The sequence below is a fragment of the Sesamum indicum genome, linkage group LG12 (assembly GCF_026168435.1).
Source record: "Sesamum indicum cultivar Baizhima isolate 11 linkage group LG12, ASM2616843v1, whole genome shotgun sequence".
Taxonomy (NCBI): Eukaryota; Viridiplantae; Streptophyta; class Magnoliopsida; order Lamiales; family Pedaliaceae; genus Sesamum; species Sesamum indicum.
This window is the reverse complement of record NC_142668.1, coordinates 14,464,383-14,476,454: the sequence shown is the minus strand read 5'-3', so window position 1 is coordinate 14,476,454 and position 12,072 is coordinate 14,464,383. Positions and strand designations below refer to the sequence as shown.

Below are 12,072 nucleotides of genomic sequence, written 5' to 3'. Positions count from 1 at the left end.
ATTTATACGCTTCTGCATTTGTTTAATTTTTATAATATTTCGTTCGCCCATACAACAAATTTTTATGTTGTTTCTGGTGATAGAATTGAATTATAAATTTTTATTTTATAAAAACACGAGCTATGGAATTATAATTTTAGAAAAAGATAGATATAACAAAAAAATATTTATATATATATACAGATAAATAAGTAAAAGGAGGGGATTTGGTGTAGAAGGGGGCGGGCATAACATATTAGGGAATTGCAATATTCATAATAGTTTGAGTTTGACCAGCGCTCGGCAGAAGGCAATAAAGTCATCTGTCATCCCTTGAGAGAGAGAGAGAGGTCTGTCTGAGTGTGAGGCTTCATTTTCTAGTGTCTGAAAAGTATTGAAATTCTTCAGAAAAAGACGAAACACGGAACTCGTTATATGAATAGAATTACTCAACTCATTTAAGTAGATTTACTGTCTCAGCTATCTTATTTAATACCCAGTATTTTTCTTCTGACGCTGAAGATGGAGCTCCGATAATGGCGGGTTTAGTCAACAGTTGAGTTCTCGTACTGAATTGGCATCTTCCGGTAACTCTCGTTCTTATGTGATTCAACTGATTCTGATCTATATTCTTCTGTTTCTTTTGAGTGTACCACTGCCGCTGGTTGTTTAAGTACGTTTTATGTCACCTTTTTCAAAATTAGGGTTCTCGCTGTGATGCCAATTCATTATTTTGCTCATGGTTTCTTGACAAGGAGGCTCTATTGTCGAACTGTATTATCTCGTTCCGACTAAGAATTTAGTGATAATTAAGTTTTTTGTTACTTAATCTTTGCATGGTTGTGTTTTAAAGAATCTTGGCTTATTTGGGATATTAGTTATTTGAAGGGCTTTTCAAATTACTTCCAGTGTTATTGAGTGCCTAATTTGGTTACATAATTTTCTTTTTTTTTTGAAAATAGAGGAGCTACTTTGTTGAAGGGGATGAGACAGTAATGTGTGTGTTGTATGCATATTTTTTTTGTCTGCTCGAAAAATCAAACTTTATTAATATTTCAACTTTAAGTAAATTCTGTAAAAAGGCCAGCGACTGTCAAGCCCCTTATGGTTTGCAAGTCCTGTTCATTACCAACATGTTCTGTAAATTGGCAAATGACCATGTGATTTCAAATTAAGTTGGTTAAGGTTGTCCTGGAATGACCAATTTCTTCTTAAATAATTATGTGGTTATATATCATAGAGTTTCCTGCATTAGGAGTGCCTGCAAACCACCTGCGCTGACATTTAAGAGGAAAGCTGTCAAAATCTCGTGTTTAATGCCTTTTGGATCTTGAAAATGTTGTACATGACTCCAAGTTTAACATGTGGAATATTTTGTTTCATGGCAGTCTGTTTGGTCCAGCATCCTCATTGTGGTTAATGGTGTTCCTGCATCAGAACTTGAGCCAGAAATGTTCTAACCTTTTATGCTTATGTATTGCTTGAATATCAGTGAAGTTGTTTTCAAGCGAAGTCTTCTGTTTGGTGTGAGAATTGTGGTGCTTCTGTGTGTCTTTTGCAAGTTATCCATAGCATTGTGGTGCCAGCAGTTGTTCTCATTGACATTGTACTCAACAGAAAATAAATCCAGCAATTTAAGTATGGAGCAATCCAAAAATCATAATTTTATACAATATAATTCTGCTGAACATGGATATGAAGATATTGGTCCTGAATCGCTGATGCATATGGGAGATGCTTCAGGTCATGCAAATCCCAGTTTGAGGTCTCCAGAGATCAATTTTTCAGAACCTAAACCTGTACTTAATTATTCTATACAAACTGGTGAGGAGTTTGCTCTTGAATTTATGCGTGACCGTGTCAATCCTAGGCATCCATTTATTCCAAATATCTCTGGGGATTCCACTAGTGCACCAGGTTACTTGGAGCTGAAAGGCATTTTAGGCATTAGTCATACTGGTTCTGAAAGTGGTTCAGATGTTTCCATGATTCCCACAACAGAAAAGAGTTCAAGAGAGTTTGAGCGTAGGAATTTGTCTTCTCATGGCAACAGGGGTAACCACGGGTCATTTCAATCTATGCTGCATGCCTCATCAGGTTACAACAGCCACCACACACTTAGATCTGCTTCTTCCGGAGCATCTGATAGTTCGAACCTGAAGGTTCTCTGCAGCTTTGGAGGTAGAATCCTTCCTAGGCCAAGTGATGGAAAGCTCAGATATGTTGGCGGTGAAACACGCATCATCCGGGTAAGCAAGGAAATTACATGGCAAGAACTGTGGGAAAAGACTACTGCAATTTATGATGAGACTCATACCATAAAATATCAGCTCCCTGGGGAGGATCTTGATGCTTTAGTTTCTGTATCAACCGATGAGGATTTATTGAACATGATGGAGGAGTGCAATGTACTTGAAGATGGAGAAGGATCCAAAAAGCTTAGGATGTTTCTGTTCTCTCTTGGAGATTTGGAAGATGCACATTTCATTCTAGCCAACTCCCATGGTGATTCAGAGATGAAATATGTGGTTGCTGTCAATGGCATGGACATTGGATCCCGGAAAGGCTCTGGTCTTCGTGGTTTAGCAGGCTCTTCCGGAAACAATTTAAATGAGTTGGACTCACTGAATGTTGAAAGAGACTCATGTAGGACTTCCAATGAATTTGCTGGAATTCGTACCCCAAATATGGCAGGCTTTGTTGTCACATCGGCTGCTACTAAATCTTCTGAATCTATTTTACCAAATTCCTCCAAAGTTTATGGAACTGATTTACACTTCTATCATGGTCAGCCTGTGCCCCATCATGAAGACAAACAACATCCTCCACAATTTGGCTACAATTTGCATCCTCCTTATATTACGCCTCCAGAAAATGCTATGCCACAATCTTCTTATGGGGCTATTTCTCAACATAAAGGTCTTGAAGGGATTAGTAGCTCAGGCACCCAGGGCACAGAAAGGCTAGAAAAGGAAGCCAAACTGAATAGTGATGGTTTGAGACAACCAGAAAGTGGAAGCAGTCAAATGTTGGCTAATGAGCACTCTGTAGCATACAGTGCTGGCACAAAAGTTAGTTTTCCTGTTGAAGAGTCATTGACAATGGGCCCTAAACTGGAGAGAGAATTCTCATCAAAGAGTGAAGGCAGGCCCCAGGAACCAGTGCAGGTCTCTAAAGCTCTTGATGCCGTTAATCCATCCCAACTTCCTAAATCTAGTGGCAATGAGTACTTTATCACTGGTAATGCACCTGCTCCAGAATCGATCAACTCGGAGTCTGATCCTGCTGATTTAACCTACTCTGAGCCTTCTGTTCCTCCTCAGAGGGTCTTTCATTCTGAGCGTATTCCTCGAGAGCAGGCAGGTCTACTTAGCAGAATATCAAAGTCTGATGATTCACATAGTTCTCAGTTTCTTGTTAATCAGTCACAGACTGATATTCCCCAGCAGGATTTAGTTACAGGATCTGTTGAAAATTTGCAAAATGGGAATGTAGATATTCCTAACGAGCAGTCAATGCCCAGAACTCAGAAGTTGGATCAAATAGATGTTAAAGATGCCGCACATGAAAATCAAGTTCATGCTGTGGGGCCAGAAGGTGGTTCAAAGCTTCCTGCTGTGAGCCATGGGGATGCAGTGCAACACTCTGAAAATCCTACGACTCATTTGGTTGATGGAGTTGGTGGTCAGTCCATTGCTAGTGATGCTCAAGGGCATCCTCAACCTCCTACATGGACAGGGACTCAGGAAGAATCCAGGCCTGCTATTCCCAGAACCGAGCAGGGTGACATTCTTATTGATATCAATGACCGATTCCCTCGCAATCTTCTTTCTGATATATTTTCAAAAGCTATCCTTTCAGATAGCCAATCTGATATTGGTCCTCTACAGAAGGATGGAGCTGGTATGAGTGTGAACATAGAAAACCATGAACCTAAGCACTGGTCCTTCTTCCAGAGATTGGCAGGGGATGAGTTCACGAGAAGGGATGTTTCTCTTATTGATCAAGATCATGTTGTATTTTCCTCTGGACTTAAAAAGGTTGAAGAGGAGGCTCCTTTAGCGTATGACTTTGTGCCACTGACACGAGATGGAATTCCTCCTACTCATAGTGGAGTGCCAGAGAATTATGGTGAAGAGGATAAAAAAGACTTGCATGGTGGAGATGGTGCTGTCTCCATAGGTCTTCATTCCAATTACAGCGCTTCACAAGTAAAAGTCAGTGAAGGCATTCAGTATGATGATTTGATGGATAATATGAGAATTCAAGATTCAGAATATGAGGTATCTTTCTGTTAAACGTGAAATATTAAGTATCATTTACAGAACACAAGTTCTTTTAGATATAATGTTGCTTTATCTTGTCAATGTTCTAGGACGGGATTGGAAATGTTGGCTTACCTCCTCTAGATCCATCATTGGTGGATTTCGATATCAATTCATTGCAGGTAAATTCTAATTTCTGATCTTTTGGCATCCTTCAGATGATGACATGTAGTTATGACAGTTAAAAGTTGAAGTGGTTCTAATGCCCTCTTGTTTCAAACTCATTTGTTATTATTTGCTCTGCAAGTCTGCCAAGATTGATCATTAGAATGACTGCTCTTTTGCAATTTCTAATTATTTCTCTGTTGAAACCCGAGTCAGCCATCAACCATTTATTATTTGTACTGATGAACCTTGAAACTAGTTGAAACCATGAATATTGTTTAAAGTTGCAACTTGGTGACTAAATTTATCTGGAATAAACACTGGCAATTTGTAACTTTCTGGCGTACGCTTTGCAGATTATACAAAATGCAGATCTTGAAGAATTGAAGGAACTTGGTTCTGGAACTTTTGGTACTGTATATCATGGAAAATGGAGAGGCTCAGATGTGGCGATCAAGCGCATAAAAAAGAGTTGCTTCACTGGTCGACAATCAGAGCAAGAGAGACTGGTACTTGGTTTCCTGTTCCTGTAAATACTTATTCTACTTAATCAGATTTTAAGATGTTACACTCTATTGGCAGCACATTTAGTTGTTTATGTTTCAGAAAAATTAACCAATAGTTGGAAGTTGATGAGAAGCAGCAGAGTGAAAGAAATCAATAGTGTTGTTTCTTCTGAACCATTACTGTTTCATTTATTATTACCATGCATGTATTTTGGACCTTGCTAAAATCTTTATTAACTGTATGTGCTCTTTCAGACCATTGAGTTTTGGAGGGAAGCTGAAATTCTCTCAAAGCTTCACCACCCGAACGTGGTAGCATTTTATGGTGTTGTACAAGACGGACCAGGGGGGACATTGGCTACCGTGACAGAATACATGGTTGATGGATCTTTAAGACATGTTTTACTTCGTAAAGATAGGTACTGTGTTTTACAGAGAGGTTATGGAATTTTGTTTGACTAGTAAGTATGAAAGTGCCTCAAAACTGCTCTGCATTATGCTTTGACTAGTGTATTTGGCGATAACTGATAAAATATGCATTAAAATTTTAACTCTTGAGCTTTAGCCTCCTTTAATGTTGTGACTACTTTTCCTTCATGATATCCATTTATTCTTTATTGAACTTTGCAGACACCTCGATCGCCGGAAGCGGCTCATAATTGCCATGGATGCAGCTTTTGGGATGGAATATTTGCATTCAAAGAATATAGTCCACTTTGATCTAAAATGTGACAATTTGCTAGTTAACTTGAAAGATCCATCAAGACCTATCTGCAAGGTTGTCTCATGGGAACTTACTTTTCTATCTCAACTGGACTTGATATACTTTCTTGTCCATGATAATACCAACATTATAATGTACTTGATTGAATTTGATGCTGGCATGTGATTCTTCAGGTAGGTGACTTTGGTCTATCAAAAATAAAGCGCAACACCCTGGTTTCTGGTGGAGTCAGGGGAACTCTGCCATGGATGGCTCCAGAGCTGCTGAATGGCAGTAGCAATAAAGTTTCTGAAAAGGTCAGACCCACAACATGCAAGTGTATCTCCTGAATATTTGAATTTATCCAGAATCTGAAAATTGATGTTAATTGTTCGAAGGTTCTAGATACTTTCCGTCATTTCTACGTATTCAATAGTATACCTTGGTTTAGTAAATATTTCTTTCTAGAAAATGAATGGGAGTAATATAATCAAGTGTTCTTTTGGCGTATTAACCTGCTAACAGTAACCTTCTGAATAAAAGTAGAAGAAAATAATATTGCACATTGTCAGTTAAATACATCTGTACTACTTTGTTTGTTCTACAGGTTGAAGCATCTTATATTTCTATGTAACATAAATACGGAGTTTTGGTTGTTCACCTGGCAGGTTGATGTGTTTTCATTTGGTATTGTCCTGTGGGAGATACTCACTGGGGAGGAGCCTTACGCCAACATGCATTATGGTGCAATCATAGGTTTGTAACTTAACTGACACAAAAGTTTGGTTTGGTGGTTGTGGTATCTGATGATTGATGGCCGTCTCTTACTAAATTCACTGGTGTATGTCTGCAATGTAGTTTAGCTTGGGATCTGAAAACTAATAATTTCCTGTCAGACATTATAATTGAGATCAAATAACTTCTGTAACATGAATGATTGATCTATTTTGTGAGTCTTTTTATATGACCAATCTATAGAATCTGCAGAGTGAATTCAAGGCTAGACAATCTTTGTTTGGTGTAATCTTACTGTGGTTCCAATTAATGAAGCCTTCACAGTTCAGAAGCTTACACTTAGTTCAATATAACTTCCTGAACATTTCACTCATTCTAACTTGCATTCCTTATATTTGACCTGCTTACTTGTTTCATGCAGGAGGCATTGTGAACAACACATTGAGACCAACCATTCCGAGCTACTGCGACACAGAATGGAGGAGATTAATGGAGCAGTGTTGGGCCCCAAATCCTGCTATGAGGCCATGTTTTACAGAAATTGCTAGCCGATTGCGCGTAATGTCTTCCTCTGCTCAGACACGGAAGGCGAGTTGATAGATAATTGGAAGATGGTTTGATGTCTTCTTTACTAATTAAAGCAATTAGTTCATTTAATTCTAGAGAGTAGGGACATTACGTCATTAATCAGTGAACAAATGGCCTGAAAATTGGCATACACATTTGTCATGATCATCATCATCATCTTCATATATAAATGTGAAGTTCTTTGAACATCCCATGATGGGCAAAGCTTTTATATCTCCTGTACCATCAATTCTGTTCTTATTTCTGGGGGTGGAGGTAAGGGGAAGGTGTAATAATCTGAACAATATTGATGCAAAAGTGGCATGCTGATAGTTTCAAGTATGATTATGAAAACTAAGAAAAATAGCAAGAGAGGATTCTCACTTAATATTTTTAACTGCTTAATGATCCACATCCCTACTAATTTGATTCTATTTCTAATGTTCTTTTTCTTTGTTTTTGGTAGATAGAGCTAGAGACAAAAATAGGGAGATGTTTTCGTTTTGTATAAGTTAAAATATATTGAATCATGTATTTTGTAGAGATATAAATATGTTAGATGCTCTTGGACTTGGTGATGTTTAGGAGGAAAAACAGATACAAACAGACGCGTATGCGAGCCAATTTTTGGCACAAAACCTTGCAAAGTAGTAGGTACTATTATTTGAATTTATAACTAAAGTTGCATTTAGGTCGAAGGATTTGGAACTATGAATTTCAGATTCTTCTTAATAAATTCAAATCCATCAATCTAAATATACCATAAAAGAATATATATTTTAAAAAAAAAGTGAAAAAGAGAAACGGGTGGGGTATACCCTTTATTCTCATGTCCATAGGCATAGCCATGCACCGGACAGTGACAACAGTAGGAGTGTGGTGGCACCTCATCAGTGCCTGTGTCTGTATGGCCAGCCAGACTCTAGTACGTGCATACCCAAGAAATACATTAATTACCCTCATTACTAGTATAAATCACTTTAATTCTCCCCCTATAACTATAACATATCCTGTCAATCGGTGGGTTTCGAATACTTTAATTTTTTTATTATATTTATTTAGTTTAATGGGCTAGATAATAGGCAAATTAAGTAATTTATCAAGATTATTAAGATATTTTTATTTTAATTATGAATGAATATAATTAATGACAATATTAAATAATTAAAAAATAATTATTTTATAAAAAAATACAAATAAATCTGGTAACATTTTAATTAGCGTATCTTATTAATCAAAATTAAATTGCTCCAACACGCCTCTACAGCTAAGCTAATAATAGTTCAGAATATTATAGGAAGCTACAAATTTATGTAATCCAATTTGAAGGGGAAGATTGCAGCAGTCATACTTGCGTACGTCACAGCCGGGCACTCTGGCAGAACCAATCAAAATTCAACACGTAGCCATCTCAGCACTGTTCCTCTCATTGTAGATTCCTGACCTACGAACACGCGTCTCGGGTGTCCGATTCCACCCCCCCCCCCCCCAACCCCTCATCGGACCATATTCAAAAATTCTGTCGTCATTCTCTCCTTTTTCCCCAGCGTTACTTTCAATCTCTGCAGCTTACTTGTACGTATATACATAAATTTTCTCTACGCATCGCCCGTCTCTCTCTCACTCTCACTCTCTCTCCTAGGGCTTTCGCGAGCGAAGAAATCTCCAGGACCAGGTGTTTCTTCTCCCAGAAATATGAGTAAGTGTTTGCTTTATTCATGCCTACTCCTTTATTTGATTTTCCCTGATTTTCTTTGCTCAAATGTCTCTCAGCTGTGTACCAAGTTCCTTTTTATCCGGGTTTGCCAATGATGGCCTCGGTTTGATTTATTTTTGGTGGGTGGGGAGTTGCTCTTGGCTGCGCATTTACGTATTTGAGTTGACCCCTTGATCAGCCAGTGAATTGGAATTCGACTCTAGTTTTGCCACTGTTCTTAATAAGAAATTGCTAAATAGGGGATATACTTTAATATTCAGGCATTGTCATCTTTCTCCTTCATCTTTTTGTTCTCGTTTTCACTTTTGGGTTTTTCTGTCTGGAATTTTTAGGTTGGTTTTCTGTCAGGTTCTCTCTGTCTTCTTTTTTATTTTTTAAATTAATTTTGCAGAATTGTTTATGAGCTTGTGATTCCGTAATTTCTGAATCTCTGGATCTTCTATTTCCCTGTGCGCATTGCAGGAACGCGTACACAAAAAGCACTTTCATGTGCTATGAATGTTTTGCTCCGTTGTCTGCCGTTTCTTCTTTTTCTCTATTCCTTGGTCTTTTGAAAAAGAAATAATTAGTTAAATGCAGTAGGTCTGGGAGTTTTTGCTCAACTGAGGATGAGGTTGGAATTACAGATGGCCTGCATGGGCACATTTCTAAGAAAACATAAAAGAGACTAGCCTTAACACATGTTTAGCAATAATACTGAGAATGGCGAATCTTATTCAGTATGCATATTTGGCGTTCTGTTTCTTCAACGTCTCTCCATTATCCATTGTTGCCATACCAAATTCTTGAAGCATAATTTTACATGTTCTACATATTATTAAACTTGTGTGGTGCATTGAACATTCTAAGGCAAGGAATTCCTTCACTATGTAATTCTGGATTGAACTTCTATTCCCATCGTTGGAATAATATTGTGTATCTAGTATAGTTCATCGTAAAAGTTATCAATGTTCTCTCTATTTATCTCTAGACGTAGCTAACTCAAGAGAATTTGTGGTTGGTATTGTGCATCATGTTTTCATGTTTATAGCTTTTAATCGTCTGCTTATTTATTTATTTGAATTTCTGAGTCAATACTTGATATGCATATGCCATCCTGAAACTTGCTGGCTTGCAGGGGATCCTTGGATGATTGTTAATTCCTTTTGAACTGATAAGCAGAAGATTTATGTGTGCTGTGAGTCATTTTCCATTGCAGCGTTGAACTAAGATATATCATCAATAAAAGGGCTGGGACATAACATCATCGACCAACATGGATCATGTAGACCAGAGGCAGCAATTGACACACCAGAGCCAGCAACAACAGCAACCAGGGGTAGGAGTTGTATCAGGAAGCGGGCCTATGGCTTATTCTACTCCCCCTTATCAGACAGCATCAATGTTGGCTACTGGCACTCCAGCTGGGACAGTTTCTTCTCCAACGCAACCTCCAACTGGTTTTGCCCCGCAACAACAGCTCGCCTACCATCAAGCCCATCATTTTCATAATCAACAGCAACAACAGCAACTTCAAGCTTTCTGGGCGAATCAAATGCAGGAAATTGATCAAACTACTGATTTCAAGAACCACAGTCTCCCGCTCGCTCGAATAAAAAAGATAATGAAGGCTGATGAGGATGTCAGGATGATTTCTGCTGAAGCTCCTGTTATTTTCGCCAAGGCATGTGAGATGTTCATCTTGGAGTTGACTCTGCGATCTTGGATCCATACGGAGGAAAACAAAAGGCGGACTCTTCAGAAGAATGATATAGCAGCTGCCATTTCAAGAACTGATGTTTTTGATTTTTTAGTTGATATTATTCCTAGGGATGAACTGAAAGAAGAGGGGCTTGGCATCACCAAGGCTGCAATTCCATTGGTTGCATCTACAACAGATTCTCTGCCGTATTACTATGTGCCCCCCCAGCCTCAGGTGGGAGCCCCTGGGATGATAATGGGGAAGCCAGTTGATCAGGCTGCTCTCTATGCCAATCAGCAGCCTCGACCTCCTCTTCCTTTCATGCCGTGGCCACAATCTCATATCCAGCATCCGTCTCAGCAGCCACCACCCCAGCAGCAACCAAGTGACTCATGATTGAAAAGATCAGTTGTATTTTGGTGGACCTCTTTGAAGACAACTTCAGAAGTGTTTATTATTGTTTGGAAGTTGTAGTATTCTTAGTTGTTGTGGAGTAAGAGCCCCGTGTGAATGTAGAGAAGGTGAATTTAAGATAGTTTATCATGTATATTGCATGTGCCAGGGGTAAGGCTCAATGAAGGATAGTTTATCAGGTATATTGTATGTACCAGGGGGTAAAGGCTCAATGAAGTTGAAAAGGTTCGTTGAAAATGATATAACCTCCGAAACAATTAACATAGAATTCTCTAGATTGTGGAAGAATGGACTGGAAACAGAAAAATCGGGAATGGAGTGCCAGCGCCCCATCCACAAGACCAGATGGCTGAGCAATCTACACATCCTTGACTCCTGCTCCTTGTACTTGCTTGTTTTAGCTGCGCACCTCTATTCCGTGTCTCAACTTGTCAATATTATAACTATTAAACAATTTGAGATTCACAATGGGGAGTTCACTTAGTCTGACTGTGTTTGGGGATAAAAAGGTAATGCTATGTTTATTGTGTTGTTAGTTAGTTTTGGAGGTAAATAATGAATGTATCCTTGCATGCAATTTTAAGAAATGAGAGGGCATTTTCTCCTGATAATGCGACTGTGGCCGACGATCTCACCCCAACCCACCCTCACGCGCCACACCTGCATCCCCTCTTTTGTAGATCAAGACTCTCCTTTTTATCTCCGCCATCCTGCACCGTTAGCCCAGCAGCTTACTATCATTTGAAAGTTCATCCTCCGTTTTATCGTTCCCCACCCCCTACCCACGGTCGATCTCTCACTGCCGACAACTGACACTAGCTTTTCTCCTCCCCCAAAATGCACCCCTGCCCCAACTCTCTTTCCCACCGTTCTCCCTCCTATGCTCGCTGTCGTCGGCTCATCTTGCCGCCATCGAAACCCCTTCTATCCCGCTATCACTCCCAACCTACCCTCGGACCAATCACTGGCCGATCACTCCTAGTAATTTCACTGCATATAAACAAAGACAGTGAACTTTTCACCTTCATCTCCTAGGGGCTCCAAGATGCTGATAAGTTACCGGATCTCCCGTATTGGCTTTTGCAATTGGAGTGGAACAGTAGATAAGCCCGATGTTTGTTACCAAGCCTAGGCCCCCAGCTAAAACTGTAAACAACAGTTGAACCCAGATTGATCTGCTTATGCCCTAATGGTATCCAGGGGTATCTTGTGTTTTGTTCGCTGGCAAAAATATGGGGATGCACACGCTTGGATGTATTTGCAACTTTTCTAGTTATGGGACTGACTACTGAATTGGGGACAGGTCTCGACTTTTTTTCAGCATTTAACTAAACAAAATA

General features: G+C 39.2%; 2 protein-coding genes across 3 annotated transcripts; both read left to right on the top strand.

Annotated features, from left to right (window-relative positions):
• Positions 1-232: 232 nt before the first annotated feature.
• On the top strand, positions 233-7,129 carry LOC105175099 (RAF-like serine/threonine-protein kinase 20). Its single transcript, XM_011097428.3, has 9 exons — positions 233-566; positions 1,368-4,262; positions 4,355-4,426; positions 4,766-4,918; positions 5,171-5,334; positions 5,546-5,693; positions 5,813-5,935; positions 6,287-6,374; positions 6,775-7,129. The coding sequence occupies exons 2-9, from the start codon at positions 1,446-1,448 to the stop codon at positions 6,948-6,950; spliced, it is 3,741 nt and encodes a 1,246-aa protein (XP_011095730.1). The 5' UTR covers positions 233-566; positions 1,368-1,445; the 3' UTR covers positions 6,951-7,129.
• Positions 7,130-8,418: 1,289 nt separating this feature from the next.
• Positions 8,419-10,969, top strand: NF-YC2 (nuclear factor Y, subunit C2). 2 transcript variants are annotated; one of them, XM_011097425.3, is made up of 2 exons: positions 8,419-8,619; positions 9,836-10,969. In XM_011097425.3, the coding sequence occupies exon 2, from the start codon at positions 9,893-9,895 to the stop codon at positions 10,712-10,714; it is 822 nt and encodes a 273-aa protein (XP_011095727.1). In that variant the 5' UTR covers positions 8,419-8,619; positions 9,836-9,892; the 3' UTR covers positions 10,715-10,969. The 2 variants fall into 2 exon arrangements, with proteins under 2 accessions (XP_011095727.1, XP_088732110.1); XM_088875984.1 differs by having other exon boundaries at positions 8,420-8,619; positions 9,755-10,969.
• The last annotated feature ends 1,103 nt before the right edge of the window (positions 10,970-12,072 follow it).